The 18,681-nt window shown below is 42.4% G+C and overlaps 3 protein-coding genes across 3 annotated transcripts; all 3 read left to right on the plus strand.

Annotated features, from left to right (window-relative positions):
• The first annotated feature begins 368 nt into the window (after nt 1-368).
• On the plus strand, nt 369-2,939 carry kbtbd13b (kelch repeat and BTB domain containing 13b). The gene has a single exon (XM_020636464.2). It carries the CDS (start codon nt 531-533, stop codon nt 1,968-1,970), a length of 1,440 nt encoding a protein of 479 aa, XP_020492120.1. The 5' UTR covers nt 369-530; the 3' UTR covers nt 1,971-2,939.
• A 1,555-nt stretch (nt 2,940-4,494) lies between these two features.
• LOC109986007 (serine/threonine-protein kinase pim-3-like) lies at nt 4,495-10,828 on the plus strand. The gene is made up of 6 exons (XM_020636492.3): nt 4,495-4,789; nt 5,521-5,630; nt 6,842-6,892; nt 7,826-8,189; nt 8,487-8,663; nt 8,789-10,828. Exons 1-6 carry the CDS (start codon nt 4,711-4,713, stop codon nt 8,989-8,991), a joined length of 984 nt encoding a protein of 327 aa, XP_020492148.1. The 5' UTR covers nt 4,495-4,710; the 3' UTR covers nt 8,992-10,828.
• A 932-nt stretch (nt 10,829-11,760) lies between these two features.
• ftsj1 (FtsJ RNA 2'-O-methyltransferase 1) lies at nt 11,761-18,461 on the plus strand. The gene is made up of 11 exons (XM_020636496.3): nt 11,761-11,900; nt 12,590-12,718; nt 12,917-12,986; nt 13,089-13,209; nt 13,737-13,815; nt 13,926-13,978; nt 14,056-14,109; nt 14,859-14,961; nt 15,619-15,702; nt 15,848-15,951; nt 17,713-18,461. Exons 2-11 carry the CDS (start codon nt 12,598-12,600, stop codon nt 17,884-17,886), a joined length of 963 nt encoding a protein of 320 aa, XP_020492152.2. The 5' UTR covers nt 11,761-11,900; nt 12,590-12,597; the 3' UTR covers nt 17,887-18,461.
• The last annotated feature ends 220 nt before the right edge of the window (nt 18,462-18,681 follow it).

Genomic DNA, 18,681 nt, shown 5'->3' on the forward strand with positions numbered 1-18,681 from the left:
CAGGAGCATGAAAAAACTTTTGTACCTGGTTATTGAGGACCCAAAACAAAACAAATGGGTCTCTACCTTACCTCTTATGCGTGCGCAGTGGTTAGTGCGCGCGCCCTATGTATGGAGGCCATAGCCCTCCAAGCAGGCAGCCAAGGCTCAAATCAGACCTGTGACTTCTTACCCGCATGACATTCCCCAATCTCTCTCTCGCTGATTTCCGACTCTATCCACTGTCCTATCTCTCCAATAAAGGCACAAAAAGCCAAAAAATAAATCTTTGAATTGACCATATCTCCATTTCAAGTTTGCAGCAGCAGATATCACCACCCTTCCTGTCACCAACATGAATGTGACACAGGTCATTTGTTCTGTTCCATATTTAGCTGCGTCTATTTTGAAAGCTGTGAAACAACTGAACCCCCCCTGAAGAGTGAAGCGGCTTCGTCTAGAGTCACTCCTCTCCAGCTCCGCTTTGCAACTTTCGGGAAACGTGTCGTGTGATTTTCATGGAGGATATTTGACACGGCCAGAGAAGATTAATGTCAGCAAACAGCAGAGACGCAGAGGAGGGCAGCAGCTGTGACAGTGCTGGAAGATATTTGCCATGTTGTGCCTCTGGTCTTATCTCGGCCAAACTAACCATTGTGGTGGGAGACACTCACTTCTCCGAGGAAAAGATGTTACTTGTTCAGAGTTGTGACTATTTCAGAGCTCTGTATCGCTCAGGGATGAAGGAGTGTCAGCAGGAAGAAATCCACCTCAAGTCTCTGCGTGCTCGGGGCTTCTTTCTTGCAATGGCGGTGTTACGAGGGGAGAAGCCCGCCCTGGATGGCGACGATATCGTAGAAGCCATTGAATGTGCTGCTTTCCTGCAAGTGTCGTTGCTCGCCAAGCATCTCATCAACCTCATTGACTCAGAAAACTGCTTGCTGATGTTTCACACTTCTGCAACCTTCGGACTGATGGAGCTTTACCACGCTGCTGCGCTGTTTATCAGAAACATGTACGCCGACCTGGAGGTGGAGGTGAGGAAATCCTTACCTTCTGAGCTGATCTCCTACGTGGAGTCTTTGACCCCGAGTGTTTTCGTGGCTGTTGGGGCCCATGTGACCTGCGCTGGGGATGAAACCGTCCACGCTGCCTCCAGGACGGTGTGCTACCTGGACGAATCTGGCAATAACTGGAAGGTGTTAACAGATCTTCCGCTTCAGGCCAGCACCTCCATGGCGGGAGTGACTGTTCTAGACAACAAACTCTTCATCGTCGGAGGAGTTCACAGACTTCACAACCAAGTGGTGGATGCATGTTTCTGCTACAATGTTAAAGAAAACATCTGGAGCAGGTTCTCAAGTCCAGCACAACTTCGATATAACCTGAGCCTTGTCGGTGCGGACGGTCGTCTTTATGCCATTGGAGGAGAATGCGAGCGAACAGTGATGTCATCCGTGGAGACCTACGATGTAAAGACTGGACAGTGGGAATTTGCGGCACACTTACCTCGACCTGCAGCGGGAGCGGCGTGCACCAAAGCCCTGAGCAGGATATTTGTGTGTCTATGGAAGCCGATGGAGACAACAGAGATCTACGAGTACATCTCCAGAAGAGACGAGTGGCGGCTTGTGACCACGCTGATCAGAAAACAGAGCTACGGCCACTGCATGGTCGGCCACAGAGACAACCTGTACATCATGCGAAATGGGCCGTCGGACGACTTCCTGAGATGCCTGATGGACTGTTACAGTCTGAGTTCAGGTCAGTGGTCGACTCTGCCCGGACACTTCGCCAACAGCAAAGGCTCTCTGTTCACAGCGGTGGTGAGAGGCGACTCCGTGTTCACGCTCAACAGGAGCATGACTCTGGAGTACGTCGTCGATGGGAAAACCTGGAAACCCCGACGGCAGATGAAGGGTTTCCCCAGAAGTGGATCTGTGTGGACGTTCATGCTGCAGCTGCCAGACAATCTCATGCTAAAGGAATAATTTAATTTTCTTTGTGATTGTTTTTTTACACTCCAGCTTTTCTTTTCTACCCACCTTTCTTTTAATAAATACAAATGAAAACGATGGTTTAGCACTGCTTTGGGTCTTTGTAGTTTTGACCATTATGTCTGTCAACACTGATGTTTGCAATGCTTTGCTTAAAGGTTTGTTTCTCCTGTGAAAAACAAACCATTATCAATCATTATTTGTTTAGCGCCAATTCACATCAGTGTTATCTCGAGACGCTTTACAAAAGAGCGGGTAAAAGATCTTACTCATTGTTAAGAAAAATGGGATATGGGAGATGGGATAATATGCAGAAAGGATTTCTCCTTTGCATTCCTCGCGTTCCTGTTGTCCACACTTCCTTGCCATTAAGGTGGAGGTCGGAGCAGGCCGTACATGAAAGAGGACGTTAGTGGTTGTGGGGACAACACAGTCCGAGAGTGACGTTGGGTGGTAGTTGTGTCAGATCACCTCGCTGAAGGATGGGGCAGCTCCGTCTACTCGAGAGTCAAGGGACTCTGGGCTTCTAACACACTGACACAGAAGGGTGACGGGGGGGTCCAGAGCAGCAGGCTGTCCTCACCAACGATCCAGAGGAACCTACAAGACATGAGAGCTCAGGAGCTCCCAGGAAAATATGTGGCTAGAAACTAAAATTTTATTACAAATTATGACAAAGTTGCATGTTTCTTTTAAACCTCTGTCTTAAAAAAAATGGCCTTTATATCAACGCTGACATTAACAATTTTGACAAAAGAGCGGAGAAGAACACAGTGATGACCTGAAAACATGACGAAGCAGTTTCCTTTAAGATATCAAGGTTACATGTCCGGGCAATTCAAGTGACATTGTGGTACAGAAGGACAGAATACGACAGAGGGGGAATTCAGGAGAAAAACTAAAATCTGTATGGCTTATGATTTATGTGCCCTCTCTTATAGCTTATTATAAGGATGTATTTGATAATTAAATCAGATGAACCGTATCCAGTCTCCCTGTGTGTCTGTGCTGCTGTCTCTATGTGAGTTCCAGTGTTCATCCTCAAGAGGCGCTTCTGTTTCCTGCAGCAGCCTCTGTTTCCTCTGATGATGATGATGATGATAGAGGGGAACGGCAGGCAGAGCCAGGCACCGAAGGGTTGAGCGGGAAGCCATCAGCAGGCAGCGATGTTAAATCCGACCCAGAATAAAAGGGAGGCCTGGGTCAGGCAGGGACACGGCTCAGAGGCCGACGCCCTCCACAACCTCTAGGCGTCAGACTGGGACTGAAGCCAGGAACCAGAGCTTTAACTCAGTGATTGACGAGCGTGTGTGTCTGTGGACGACGTTAATCAGGTTATCAGAGTCGGATCACGTGATGTGAGGGTCAACTTCCTTCTTTACTGTTACAACTCAAAGTCCATTAAAAAAAAATTGTGTGTCACACAAGTCCTATTTCACTGAACAAACGCATGAAAAAAGGAATTCAAATCTGGTTTGTAATGGATTTATATACACTTTATAGTAAGCTTAAAAGAGAAAAATACACATTTTACATGCTTTACACCAATATCCCAGCTTTGCAGGTTCTAATAATAAAAACAAAAACAGGAAACATTATGCATTATGCATTATTTTGGTTTATAATGAATAACTAGGAGTATAAGTATTAAAATGAACATCAACTTTACAATAACAGCAGTATGGTGATTTAAAGGCAGGACTGTATTTATATTAATAATTCCTGATTCCTGATTTCTGCTTGAAATGTAAGACTCTGATTATTCTAACACCCTGTTTCATTTAATAAGTGTAATAAATACCTTTTTGCTTCATATAATTACCAACAAATCAAGTGATGATGCTTCCAAGGCACAAAATCGACTGCATTGCCAAAAGGTTATAAAACGCAACATTTAGCCTACAACAAAGCATGCTTCATTTTGTTTATCTGGATAGAGGTTATAATTAAAATGATGAAGATGATGTTGTTGAAAAAGTTGGACCACAACAAACCAATATAATGATTTTAGGAAAATCCATTCACTGATTAAAAACAAATGAATTAACAGCATATATTCTCTATGTAACATCAAATAGGGAACTATTTCCAACTTGTGATCCACATACATCTATTTATTCATGTTCTTTCCCCAAATGATTTCCTGAAAAATGTTCTTGGTCGGACAAGGGGGTACTTGGCTGGAAGAAATTCTAAAAGGCCAAAAAAGGTTGAGAACCCCTGATCTAGACCATAGACTGTAAATGTTACTGGCTGACGAGCCGCAGCGCTGTTGCGCTCTCCCTGGATCCTTGCGCCTGTCCTACTACGTTAAAGTAGTCCGTGTTGTTTTCTCTTGCGTTTAGGGCTCGTTTCCACATCATCACGTTAAAAAAAAACACAGACGAGTCATTGGCACACCAAAATTAATCTGGGCGAGTCAGCGCGGGTGTGAGAGGGAACTGTTGAGGCTTTACTTTATGTAAAACGTGGGCGGAAGGATCTATCTAATATTTGTAAATATTGGCAGCGGCGGAGGGGGAGGCAGAGTGGCGCGCTTCTGTAGATGCTGCAGGGACGATTTGATCGATCTCCTGTGTGAATTACCGGCGGCATACCGATGGATTTTTACCGTGCTTGTGTCTTATTTCACCCGTAAGAACAGCTAACGGACTAGTTTTGCCATTTTGGATTTTATTACGTGTGTAGGCCTATTTTTTTTTCTTAAGATCTTTGGGGAGGAATCACGAGCAGCATGCTGCTCTCCAAGCTGGACTCGTTGTCTCACATTTCATCAAGCATGGAGCTACCGGCGAAGCTCCATCTCCAGCAAGGTAAGAAAAACTGTGATAACGACAACACGCGGGTGTTTTACCATCTCCTGTGACCTGATTGTGTATCCTTAGTTAATCCCAAGAGGGATGCATTGCCAAATAAAAAACCCCAAGCTGGGTCAAGTCAGGACAAACAATCAGGAGGGTCACAAAATACAGCGTAACACCTCTTTTCAAACTAGTGATTAAAACGGGGTAATAATAACATGTACTACTGTAGAGGCGGAGACAGCTTACGTTTGATATATTTGACTAAATAATTTAAATAATCGTTTAAATTCACACATTTCAAGTCTTTTTACTGCATGACCGTTTAAATAACACGACGTGGGACCACTTTAAAGGCCAGTTTTGGTGTCAAAATGTTTAAAACTTTCTGTAAATAAAAGCTGCATGTTGGTAGTCTGTGTGTTTATTTGGTGTGGTTTGTGTCGGTGGAGATGATTTTGCTATTGTGCACCCTCCATTTTTAAACGGCTCACGGAAGAACAACGGGGGTCATGTGAGGACAGTGGGCTGTGTGTGACCGTGTTTATTCGGTGTGTGACCGTGTTTATTCGGTGTTTTTGTTAGTTTTTCGCTGGTAATTAATCATGTTAATCGTGTGTATTCATTCTAGAAATAAAGGACAACGTAGCACATCGGCTGAGACGCTGGTTTTTTATTTAATGAGGGGTTGAACATTTTGGCGCACACTGATTTAACTCTTTATTTTTATTTATTTTTTTCAGCTAAAACGGAGAAGCAGTCCTTTGAGAAGCTGTACCGGCTGGGTCCGGTGCTCGGCAGCGGAGGATTCGGCACCGTGTACTCGGCTATCCGCCTCGCCGACGGGCTGCCGGTAAGAGCGGGGTGGTGATGCTTTGTTTTGGTCCCGGTGTCCCCGCCCGGCGCCACATGGCGGCTCAAAGCCTCAAGTTACACACAGGAAGCTCACACACTTCCTGTCAATACTTCAAAAATAAAAGCCGCATTAGATCAATCTTCTTTTTAGTGTTCCTACAAGAAGTAGTTTTATTACGTTTAAATAACATGATTACATATACGATAATAAGTCAATATTCAACACCCGTCAGTCTTAGAAGAGATGAGAATTGTAATTTGCATAATAAATTTATAAATGCATAATAAACTTTTAGGGCAGTGTATTTGGACATTGTCCTCTTAATATAAATAAACTTCTAATTGTTAATTTGATCTATTTTACTTTGTAATTGCTTCGTGTGTGGTGCATATGTGCATCCGTATTTGTAATTTAGTACAATTAGTGAGAAAATTAAGTAATGCTCTCATTCAGTGTACATTAAATTCCCTTTTGGATGTGGGCCATGCTTTCAAACAAGTTTGATGCAGACTGAAAAGTTTAAGCAAGTCCTCACCTACCGTCAGTTTAATTAAGGTCATTGAAGTGGCAGGGAAAAAAGCTTCTGGATTCATGTGGCAAACACTCAAATTGTGTCAAACTTCAAGAGCAGCAGAAAGACACAGAAACTGAGCTGTTATGTACGGCTTAAACTTCATTGATTTGTTGCACATTGCCCTTTTCATCATGAGCCGAACACCTGCTTGTTTTAAATGTGTGCTTTTATTTTGGAAGGCAGTGTCTATGCTCTGTACTTCCTGTCTCATTTGTGTCAGCTGGCCAGCTTGACACACCTCAGTGCTGTCTGGCATGTGGTCTTTGTTTTCACAAAGAACAAAAGTCAATGCCGCTTTGATCTCCTTTTTTATTGTGAAGGGAGAAAAAAATCCTGTTTTTGTTTTTGACACGTGGGGAGCAAGAAGCGGTTTTAAAATAAATTACATTTTCAGTGCGGGCACCAAAACTGTTGCGAAAATCCTCTCAAGTCGTCAACTAAGAAAAACCTTCATAGGCCAGGGCAACAAACAAAAAGGCTTCTTGTACTGTACTGGACTATCACAGATAATTGAATCCAATACTTCAATGTTCTGTTTGTTTTCTGAAGGAGCATTAAGGTCCCTACCTTTTTAACAAAGTATTCATCATGTATTAAATCTGTATGTTCACAGTGTTGTTTTGTTGTCTCACAGGTGGCGGTGAAGCATGTGTGCAGGGAGAGGGTGACTGAGTGGGGCTCTCTGGTGAGATTATTAATGCACTATTTACATCAATCTTAAAGTGGATTTTTAACTTGTGTCATGCCATCTCTCTATAATTAGATATTTTATACAGTGGTGTAGTGAAGGGTGTATGGAGTATACCCACTTATTTTTCAGTCTCCATAGTGTATACCCATGTCTAAGACCCCTGTGATTGCTCAGCCTGAGCTACATGTGAAATGACCTAACCACAGGATTCAAACATTGCAAATGCATCAGGGATTTCTCTTTTTTGTGGCAATATAAAGAGGGAATAAGGGATTTTAAAGTAAAATTGCTTATTTGAAAATGTAACTTTGAATAGCTGATTACTTAACCAATGTGTTATATAACTTTTTATCTCAGATATTTTTTGTAACTCAGATTACAAAAAAAGTAATCTGAGTACACTGGTGCATTGCTTTGTAACGCATAACCCCCCAACACTGTTTAGGAATAAGAAATAGTTCACTCAAAATGCAGTAACTATGTTGGCCAGTTGAAATGATAAAATCTGCTTCTCTTCTGAGGCTAATGTTGATTTCATAACAATCCCAACTCCCTTAAGTCAAGCTTGTTTTTAACAGAGGCTGTTTATACTCTGCTGGACGGGACACATTTAGGGGAAAGACTTTAAGAGAAGATGCTCTTCTTAGCTGTGTAATCAGGTCTTTCCCTCCTGGTTAGTTAATTTGTCAGGCTTGCAAAATCTGTGTAATGACACACACAAATGTGTTGTTTTGTGTCTGATCAACAGCCCAAAGTTCAGATGTTTTCAGTGAAGAGCAGCAGCACTATCCTCACTTTAGAGACTGGAATCAAATAATTTGGGAGATTTTCCCCAAAAAATAGAAAGTTTGATTTAAAAAAAAAAAAAAAAAAAATGTTTGAACGCGGAAGTGGACACATTTGTAATCCCTCTTCTGATATCTTCAGTGTGGCGTGGTGGTCCCTCTTGAGATCGTGCTGTTGAAGAAGGTGGGCGGGGCGTTCGGCGGCGTTGTGCGTCTGTTGGACTGGTGGGAGCGGTCGGACGGCTGGCTGCTGGTGATGGAGCGTCTCGAGCAGGGGCAGGACCTGTTCGATTACATCACAGAGCGCGGCGCCCTGGACGAGGCGGAGGCGCGCGGCTTCTTCCTGCAGGTGCTGGAGGCCGTGCGTCACTGCTACACCTGCGGCGTCATCCACCGAGACATCAAAGACGAGAACCTGCTGGTGGACCTGAGGACGGGACACATCAAACTCATCGACTTCGGCTCGGGAGCCCACCTCAAAGAGACCGCCTACACAGAGTTTGATGGTGAGTCTGAGAATCTGACGGGTATGGGGTTTTTTTTTGGCGGGGGGGGAGGAGGAATCAGATACCGATCAAATTGGCCGATATCTTTCTTGGATCTATGAAATATGCAGAAATAGAATTGCATCATTAACAAATAGCATGATGGTGATCTGTCACAACTGACCGTTTACAGACTCACTGTACATTTGTGCGTCTTTCATGACAGCTGTTGCATCCTGGGAAATGTTTTTGAGCAGTGTACACAGCACAAAATGTTTACCTTTTTCTAAACGTACGCCCCCACTCTACTCCCTGCAGGAACGCGGGTTTATAGTCCTCCAGAGTGGATCCGGTTTCGCAGGTACCACGGTCGCTCAGCCACCGTGTGGTCGCTCGGCGTGTTGCTGTATGACATGGTGTGTGGGGACATCCCCTTCGAACAGGACGAGGAGATCCTGAGAGGACGGGTCTGCTTCAGAGAACAAGTCTCCTCAGGTAAGAACAAAGAGGAGGAGTTAGAGGAGAAGAGGAGGGGGCTCTTAAAACAGAGATATAACAGGATCAAATGGAAGATTTCTTTAGTCTCATGGTTTTTCATCGTCTCTCTGTTTGTGTCACAGAGTGCCAGCAGCTGATTGGATGGTGTCTCAGCCAGCGGCCGTCTGACAGGCCGACCGTGGAGCAGATCCTCCTCCACCCGTGGGTGACGGGCAGCGCTGGACAGAAGACGGACAACAACAGCATCACGCTCCACTCCATCACAGCTGACTCCTCCTCTGCATCATCTTCCTCCTCCTCCTCCTCTGGCCAGCAGAGCGTCTGATTGGTCAAACGGAGGCTTCCAGAGGGCGAGGCATGGACTTGATTGACAGCCCTCCTCTGGTGGTGTTTGATGAGTTTGCTTGGGAACGCTGGTCGTCTCGAGATGTGATCGAAGCGAGTAGCTCTTATAGAGCCTCATCACACCTCAGAGTGCCTTAAGATTAAAAACATTGTGCGGTGAAGCTTTGCCATGGCAACGAACCTCATGTCAGGGCTTGTTCTAGGGTTGTCGAAGTACCAATTTTTTGAAACTCCCGAGTCCATTCTGGTAAAATTTAAACGATATAGCTAGCTGTTTTGATACCATGACAACAATAAAACGTGTTAGGCACCCATTACTGGGTCATTTTACTGTTTTTATTTTTTTTATATTACTAAAGAAATGCAGGTAAACTTCTGCAAACGGTCTAAATTACAAAAAAAAACCATTTTCAACAGATCGGTGCTGAGGCTCTGTGCAATTCAGTCAACTGTAACTGAAGATTTTTTTGTTTTTTCAAAGTTTCTGTACTTTTTGAAACTGTTGATCATTACAATGAAGCTCGTTTCCCTATTTTAAAAAAAACAAACAAACAAACATTGATGAGCACCAACGTAAACCTCACAGGGCGTTTATGTTCCACCATTTCTTTCAAGTCAACATCTGGCCTCGTCAAGTGGGGACGCCCGCAACTCAGTTCAGACATTACTTTGAGAAAGGTGTGGTTCGCCCCGAGGAGGGAGAGAAACATGGTGCTCTGGGTTTTCAGAATAAAAGAGAGCTATCTTTTCTTTGGCGAATTCAGACCGAACTGTAAGAACTTCTGATAAGAACAGAGAAGCTGCAACTTCTTTTTCAGCTTACTTGAACAACTGCCAAAAAGATCAACCGACGTGTATGTTTAAAAACTGTCCTGTGAGGAACCGACTTCGGCCTCCCAACGCACCCCGACCCTCACCTGCTGACAAAGTGGGATACTTGAAAACACACAATCTACACTCTTAAAGACACACACACACACACACACACACCTTTGTGGAGTCCGCCTCAGGAGGCCACATACGACTCTGCTCGGATACCAAAAGATGTTTACTCTGTGGAGTCTCAAGTTTCTGTCCTGACTCCTTTTTTTTTTTTTTTTTTTTTTTTCTTTTGATGTTTTTGAGAACGAACACGTGCTCTCCTGATTTAAAATTCAGAAAAGGTCTTATTTAAGCAGTAAGTCTGACTGTTATCTCTTCTCACTGGTGCTGCTGTTGACCTGACCCTTCATGGCTGAACTTCCAGCTACGTTCTTGTTCACCGTTTTCTCTTCTCTCCCTTGAAATGTTAAATGTTTAGACAAGGTACCTGAGTTTCAGTTTTGAGACCGCTTCAATGCTTCAGATCATTCTTGAGTCCAGTCAGTTTAAACCCCCCTCAAAAAACGGCGGTCCCATGTGTCTCAATTGTTTCAATGTGTCTCACTACTTTTGTTCTGAAAATCCGAGTCCCTCCAGCTGTCCGTCTCTGGGTGTGAAACGCACATTCAATGCAAAAATGTCTTTCTTGTATGTATTTTATATATACCGGTATATTTATTTTATATATCTCTGTATTTATTTGGAGAAGAGACATCCCCCTCTGTGGTTATTTATTCAACATGTCTCCTGTTCCAAGTGTTTTTTTTAATTTTTTTTTATAGTTTCTCATGAGGACGAGGTTTGTTCTGGTTTTTCTGACATCAGATTTACAGTTTGTTCTCAGATCATCCGTTTGTATGTTTCATGTTCTGGTGTTGTAAATAATTCTCAGAGAAAAAAAAGTATTTTGTTTTTCATGGAGAAATTTCAAATTAAAACTTTTGTATATAATTTGATTTCCTGTGTGGCCTCTGCTTTTCTTCATTTCTATTTTTTTAAATATACAAAGTTTATTTAATGCATCGACCAAACAGAGCAATGAAATACAATCATGAAAACCTGCACCTTGGATGAAAAGGAGCAGAAAGAAGAACAACCTCGTATGATCTGCTCCGCCTTCACAAGACATTTATTAAATGGACTTGAGCCTTCTGACTATTCAGCTCTTTTTAGACTGCAGGTCACACCTACACATTCACACAATTATGGTAGAGGCTTCTGTGTAAAGAGTTGATCAGAAGAAAAAAAGCGCTATATAAATCTAATTTATTATTATTATTATTATTATTATTTCATACACTGCTGATGAAGCAGCAGGAGAAACACCTGGGGGGCGCCAGACATTCAGAGGGGAGTCAAAAATGAAATATAAAATGCTTTAAAATTAAACATTTAGATTTATGCTGAAATCAAAGTAATACATTAAAAATCCTTAAAATGTATTTTTGCACATGACAGCAATAATTTAGGTGTCTGTTGCTCTCACATGTTGCTTCTGTGTCTGCTTAGTGTGTTGGTCCATTTAGTCACAAAGTCTATAAATGAAGATGACTTTTTTAGCTAAATAATGAAGATAATTTGATGGTTTTTCGTGCTTAATCCCTTTGTGTTGCTCTAATGCCAGTGTTTGGATATGCATATTTGTGCAAGCACTGTTATTTTAGTGGTGTAGGGACCGAAAAGTTTGGGACCCCTGCTCTAGTTCATGATTAAATGCCTCTCGTCAAGTTTAATGAGGGATGTTAAACTTTCTGCAGCGACACCGTGTGGCCGTCGTTGTATCGCATCCCATTTGGTATTTCCTCCGTATGAAAAGAAATGTAGCAGCATCCTTTTTTTGAGTCATACATTTGTTTGAAATACATTTTTATATATGAGACAATCTCCGTAAATAATTCTTTTCACATCTTTATTTTCTTTTCAACATTTAAGCTGGTTTGGCAACTTCATTTTGATCAGGCACCGCGCGGACAGCTGTAGACACTCAGGGGGTCCTTCCATCGTCAACACCGGAGCAGCACGCTTACGGTACGTGTTGTAGTGTTTAAATGGTTCATAAAGCCTTCTTAAATTTGATATGTTGTTATTTTTTTTTTAACATGTGTTTATATTCAACCCAGAGTTATTAACTGACCTAAATAAAAAAGGCTCAGGCAGCCACGAAATGACGCGTTTGTTGTCCTCTCTATGCCGAACTCAATTTAAAAAATATTCAAGGCTAGATTAGTCCATCTGCAGCATGTCAGTAGTGTTCAACAAGAACATTTTAAGATTCAGGACAATGCCCTCTTCAATTCGGCCAACATAATACAGCCAAACATTCATTTTGAACATCGTTTAGTGTTGACCTTAGTTTGGTTGTAATATGGTTTAATGGGCGTGATTTGGTGGTGATCAGAATCAGAATCAGCTTTTTTGGCCAGGTATGCTTAAACCTTACAGTCTATGGCTTAAACACAAGGAAATTTACTTTGGTAAACTGTGCTCTCTTTGTCCAAAGGTATAACATTAAATATCAACAATAGACACAATAATAAACAAATAAGCAAAGACTAATATGTACAGGTGATCCTCTTTACATTAAAACTATTATTATCATAAAACAGCAAGTTATCCGAAAAACTTATTTTTTTATCACTTAAAATCTGAAATACTTGAATAATTCAGGTTAAATGTATTTTTGACGTGTGTGTTTGTATGTGTGTGTTTTCCTCCAGAAGTCAGGATGGGTCGCTCCTCCAAAGACAAGCGGGATATTTACTATCGTCTGGCCAAAGAGGAGGGCTGGAGGGCACGGAGCGCCTTCAAGCTACTGCAGCTTGACGAAGAGTTCAACCTGTTCTCAGGTGAGTGTAATGACACACCTGAGATAAGGCACTGTTTATACCCACTGTTCATTCATAGGTTACTGGACAATGGGCTCCCTGACATCTTCATCTTGTTTGGGTTTCCTTTTTTGTTGTTGTATCTATCTCTGCCTCTCTCTGGCTCTTTAATGTCTGATTTGTCAAAGGTTAATTAGTAAGAGCTACTTTGTCTTTAAGGTGTGAACAGAGCGGTGGATCTGTGTGCAGCACCTGGCAGTTGGAGTCAGGTCCTCAGTCGGAAACTCAGGTACACTTCCTACAAACCGGTTTTCTTTGGATTGAAGCTCCTAGTTACAGTTCCACATTTTGTTTCGTGAATTGTTTTTTTTTGTTTTTTTCTTCTTCTCAGAGGGGAGGAGGAGAAGGGTGTGAAGGGTGAGGGAGACGAGGAGGTGAAGATCGTGGCAGTGGACCTGCAGGCCATGGCTCCTCTGCCAGGAGTCACTCAGATTCAGGGAGACATCACCAAGGTGAGGACAACATGAATACACATGTAACTCAGATCTTTATCTACTACATCTGAAAGCAGCAGGGAGACATGCTTTCTTTTTTTAAAGGAAAAAGTCTTCATTTTAGTGTCAGCAAACTCCTAGTAAAAGTGGAGAACTTCATTCTCCTCCACAAAAGATGATAAACAGAAGCCTCCTTTTTCCCCGAAAGTGCCGTAACTAGACTCAGTCATCATCCCGCCTTTGTAGATTCATACAGATTCCTGGTGTCCCTGTGATTTAATTCCAAGCACGGCACAGTGGGAGCTCCACATACACACACTGTTAGACATACACACACCCCAGCTGGCTCTGCTGTTATCGTCTTGCTTCTGTAACGCCTCTGTTACTACCTTTGAAGACGGTACAGAGGGGGGGGAATCACTACACCTCTGCAACATTCAGATTGCGTGAATATCACAACATGAAACACAGTCTGAATAGGGCTACAATGTTGTTGCCTTTTAAATAACTTAAATCCGACATGAATCTGTTTTTCCTCCTGTCAGGTGTCGACAGCTCAGGAGATCATCCGTCACTTTGAGGGTCAGCCGGCCGACCTGGTGGTGTGTGACGGAGCTCCGGATGGTGAGGCGCTCATTTTCTGTCTGTCCTATCCTGGGTTTTAATCTTTCCTCTGTCCCTGTCAAGACTCATGCATTCAGTTGTAAGGACAACATCCTGTTCTGTCTCCATAGTTACCGGTCTACACGATGTGGATGAGTACATCCAGGCTCAGCTCCTATTGGCTGTGAGTAAAGAGGTGTTTGCTTATTCACCTGTTTGTCTGTGATGTCACGATGACAGCTGTTTGTTTGTCTCTCTCAGGCTCTGAACATCACAACACACGTCCTGAAACCTGGAGGCACGTTTGTGGCTAAAGTGAGTCCAACTGTTATTCATCTGAGTCGATGTGGATGATAAAAATCTGTGTAGTTTTGAAACATGTCCGTTAGCAAAAATCATAACAAAAAAAACGATTCTAATTAGAGTCATTATATTTCCATTAGATTTAACACTAATATGTGTCTCTAGTTTGTCTACAAGCCCCCCAATGATGAGTAAAGTCCATCCTCTCGTCTTCTGCCTGCTCCACTTTTCAGAAAATGTGTGCTCAAACAGGCCGTTTGGAGATTTTCCCTTCATGACATCACAAAGGGCAGTAACCCCTCCCCCAGGTGGGTGACACTCCCACAGCTAGGTGTTTGTTCTGCCCTCTGAGTCTGCCTTCTCACCATAAAGCCTGAGCCACCCAAGCCCTTCCAGAGAGGGGGCGTGGTCAAGCACAGCTCATTTACATATTTAAAGCTACAGACACAGAAACAGCCTGTTCTGAGCAGGGCTGAAATAGAGGAGTTTATAGGCATGATCAAACACAGGATCGGGGTGGACTTTGGAACAAGAAACTTCGCACACATGTTTTGTGGAGCTCTGAGGACTTATTTTCAACTTTATGAAAAGGAGGATAATATGTGAACTTTAAGAAAATAAAACCCCCTAAACAAAATGTATATATGTTTTGATTGGTATCAAAGCATAAAAAATCTCATTCTGTGGTGCATTGTGGGCCGTGGACTACTTCAGGTCATACCTTCTTTTTATTTAACCCCGCCCTGCCCTGTGTGTCTCAGATCTTCAGAGGAAAAGACGTGACTCTGCTGTACTCCCAGCTGAAGATCTTCTTCAGTGGTGTGACCTGCGCCAAGCCTCGCAGCAGCAGGAACTCCAGCATTGGTGAGCATGGTCAACGCTCAATCATCAATCCCCTGAGTCAAAATAAATGCACAACTTAACTTGGAGCAAGCAGTTTGCAGATATGTATCTTCATCTGTGTAGAAAATTCAAATGCATCATGTATGTCCTCGTGGGTTTCCGTAAGTGCAAATGTACAATATAAACAGCCTAATGCCAACCCCTCGTTTATCTGGTGAGTGACTCCCCCCACCCTGCCACCCCTCCCCATTTATCCTTTCCTTCTGCTGACAAGAGATTCTACAGCTGAGAGAGCTTTGCACCATGAGACCTTGCAACAGAGTTCTAAGGACAATATATCTAACAGCAGTGATTTAATGACCGTGTTTGTGGTGGTTTCCACCGTCCTTCCAGGATTTTATTTGCACAGTTCGGCCAGAGAACCAAATTATTTTCCCATATACAGACTTAGGGACCTGGGAATTGTCATTTAGTAGTCACAGTAAAGGGCAACATGGAATCTCCTCACTGAGAATATCTGACTGTGATTTTATAACTTGTAACACATGTAGGATTTTTTAACAAAATATCTCAAATTTAGTTCATTTCCCCCCTCTTTTTTTTATTTTTTATAGTTTATATCTGTACTTTTGATGTTTTCATGAACTCCTTTCATCCAGTTTCTCTGTCTGTTTGCAGAGGCCTTCGTGGTGTGTCAGAATTACTCTCCTCCTGAAGGTTACGTCCCCAACATGTCCAACCCTCTGCTCGACCATTGCTACGGTAACCGCATCGCTCATGAAAAAATTAGCCTGTTTCACTTTTACTACTAAGTTACAGATAAATTTGAGTTAAAGGTAAAGAGTAGCTTCAGATACACAGCCATTTATCTAAAGTGTATCATCTCAGTCTGGTCTCTGTCCTTCAGATGTGGATTTTAACCAGTTAGAGGGGCCAAACCGTGTCATCGTTCCCTTCCTGGCGTGTGGCGACCTCAGCGCCTTCGACTCGGACAGAACCTACCCTCTACAGGTGAGCAGAGCCGGGCTGATCCTGCTGCTCATTACTGAGACAAACAGAATCATTCTTAATGTGTCATCAGTTGTCTTTCCTGTTTCAGTTTGAGGGCTTCTTGTTTTCTTGATTTTCACTATAAAACAGAGTCGATTCTGCTTTAATGAAGGTATTTCAGGATTTTTCCTGCATAGAGAATTCTTTGGCGCCCCCCAAAGAGGTTTTACCCAGCGGCAAAGGAAAATCATGAGCGCCAAAAGAAAAAAAAAAGACGATTTAAATTGCAAATCAAATCTTCAATACATCAAACGACTGTTTAACAAGCAAAACATAAACCTAAATGCGACGTCTCTGACTTCTAGCAGTCATCTCCCCTCTCATCCGTTTACACATGCAGCTCGCGCTGGATAGCCAGCTGATTGACTGTTTGTTTCTTTTGACTGGTGCAGGACGCTCTGCTGACAGCCACAAGCGCTGAATGCGGGTTGATTTTCTGTTTAGCGAGTTAATTTCAAAGAGCAATCCACTTCATGGCGGTAAATATTTATCCCAACATTCATGTTACTACTACTACTACTTGTCCCTGCTCCTCTGCTGTCTGCAGACGGGTCATCGCGGGGGCACGCCGAGACGAGACTCACCAACATACATGGCTGCAAACGCACACACACACACCGGAGCGCCAACCACAGCGCGCACCTGTTTACTTGTAGTGTAAATGTGCAACAGAACACGGTTGATCCACTATCCTTATGGACCGAGTCGGGAACGCACGTTCAACTTTTCTTAGTTCACTTCCACCGTGTCTGCTTTTATCAACAATCAATAACTTAACGATCGTAACGTCAGCCAGCTGTATGTGAACTTCACACAGACTGTCAAAAAGCGCTGCGTTATAGCCAGCAAATATATTTTTATAATTTCTCAATTTCCTGATCCGATCATCGATCCTAATTATCTGTGACTGTGATTATTTGACATAATACTTTAGCAACTCAAATAAATGTACTTAAACAAATGTGTAGGCTATGTAAAACTAAAACACAATTTAAAGGAAAAGAGCAGCCATCATAGGAAGAGGGTGAAATGCACTGGCAGGATGTGACCTCCCCTCTCTCAATCTCATTGCACCCCTCTCCCTCAAAATCCCTCTCCTCCCATGATTCACTGTTGCAATAAAAAAAATCTTTACCAGATTTAATTGGGGTTTCAGTAAATTAAGCATAATGATAATATTATTTATAAAATGGTCAGAAATAACAGGAAATGCACAGATTTCTGTCAAATAAGGTAATACAGACTCATAAACTATACTGTAATAAGTGGGTCGAACGTTTACCACAGCGCGTAGTCGCCCCCCAAAGGCCCATTCTGAGCCAGGAAAAACCCTGTATTTAAACTGGAGTGTCAGGGGTTAATAAGGTGATACATTTTGTTATGACATCACAGCGGAAGCTAGCAATGCCTGAGGTTGTTCCCAAGTTTTACAAATTCATTTGAAAATCCCTTAAAAGGGAGCAGAAAATAATTTAGACCACGATGAGAACCAAAGCAAAAACTTGAAAAAAAAGTGTCTAGTGTTCACGTGCGCAGCTGTGGGAGTGTCACCAACCTGGGGGAGGGGTTACTGCCCTTTGTGATGTCATGAAGGGAAAATCTCCAAACGGCCTGTTTGAGCAAACATTTTTGTTTAATTGGAAAAACTCATTTTTTTTATTTTTAGCTTTGTACAAACTCAATCTCACAGTTGTGGTAAGCTTTTCTGTTTTCTTTCTATAGCTGGAAGCGGGTAAACAGTATCAGTACACCCCACCCACCCAGCCGCCCATACGGCCCCCCTACCAACAGGCCTGCCACCTCCGCAAAAACAACCTGCTTTCCAGAGAGGATGCTCCGTCTGGCTTTCCCAATCAGAGTCAAGATGAGACAGAGCAACAAACTGAGTCCACCTGATCCCTCTGACTGTCCTGATCTGTGGAACAAACACAGGGAATCTTCTTGGACCAAGGGAAAGACTTCTTTCTGGCCTATGAGATGGTGGATGTGGATCCAGCACAATCCAGCTTAGTACAAAGACTAGAAGCATGTGTAACCTGTTTCTTCCTTCATCCTGTCTGTCTCCTCAGCAACGCTTTACATGCAGTGGACCTCAGTTTTTATCAATCAGTCGTATGTTTTTATCATTTCCTCTGGTTTAATGGGGAGTGTTTGGTGACGGAGCCGTCAGGAATCAGAGGTTCACATTTTATATTTGAAAATGAAAGTAATTTCTTGGGAGGAAAAAACGACATTGTGGTTTACTTACATTAATAAAACTAAGAACATAAAATCTCCCGGAGTGCTGCCCCCTAGTGTTGCTGCTGAATTTTGCAGTTATGTTATAACATGTCAGAGCTGTTGACCATATTCTAGACCAAAGCAATTTATTTTTTAATGATTGTTTTTATTTCTGTTCCTAACTCATTTTACAATTGATCTGCATTTTGTGTATATATGTTTATTTGCACAATAAAAATATAAAAAGTCAATATGCAGTGCAGGGAAAGGCAGAAAACTAAACTAGCTCATTTGTTAAAATAATCAAAATATCAACAAGATGTATATAAAAAAAAAACACAATTGACATACATGTAAAATAATTTGTACACAAATATGTGAATATAATAATTTATAATCAACACAGTAACAACAACAATCAAACCAAAAGCATTCAATGTGAATATATGAGGTTACCTGGTTATGTGTGAG

The sequence above is a fragment of the Labrus bergylta genome, chromosome 7, assembly GCF_963930695.1.
Source record: "Labrus bergylta chromosome 7, fLabBer1.1, whole genome shotgun sequence".
Taxonomy (NCBI): domain Eukaryota; kingdom Metazoa; phylum Chordata; class Actinopteri; order Labriformes; family Labridae; genus Labrus; species Labrus bergylta.

What these genes read in the sequence shown, in the direction of transcription:
- kbtbd13b (XM_020636464.2), top strand. Translation starts at nt 531, where the DNA reads ATGTCAGCAAACAGCAGAGACGCAGAGGAGGGCAGCAGCTGTGACAGT.
- LOC109986007 (XM_020636492.3), top strand. Translation starts at nt 4,711, where the DNA reads ATGCTGCTCTCCAAGCTGGACTCGTTGTCTCACATTTCATCAAGCATG. An exon ending in GAAGCTCCATCTCCAGCAAG is followed by an intron (nt 4,790 to 5,520) that starts GTAAGAAAAACT and finishes TATTTTTTTCAG; the next exon opens with CTAAAACGGAGAAGCAGTCC. An exon ending in TGACTGAGTGGGGCTCTCTG is followed by an intron (nt 6,893 to 7,825) that starts GTGAGATTATTA and finishes TGATATCTTCAG; the next exon opens with TGTGGCGTGGTGGTCCCTCT.
- ftsj1 (XM_020636496.3), top strand. Translation starts at nt 12,598, where the DNA reads ATGGGTCGCTCCTCCAAAGACAAGCGGGATATTTACTATCGTCTGGCC. An exon ending in GTCCTCAGTCGGAAACTCAG is followed by an intron (nt 12,987 to 13,088) that starts GTACACTTCCTA and finishes TCTTCTTCTCAG; the next exon opens with AGGGGAGGAGGAGAAGGGTG. An exon ending in CAGCAGGAACTCCAGCATTG is followed by an intron (nt 14,962 to 15,618) that starts GTGAGCATGGTC and finishes GTCTGTTTGCAG; the next exon opens with AGGCCTTCGTGGTGTGTCAG.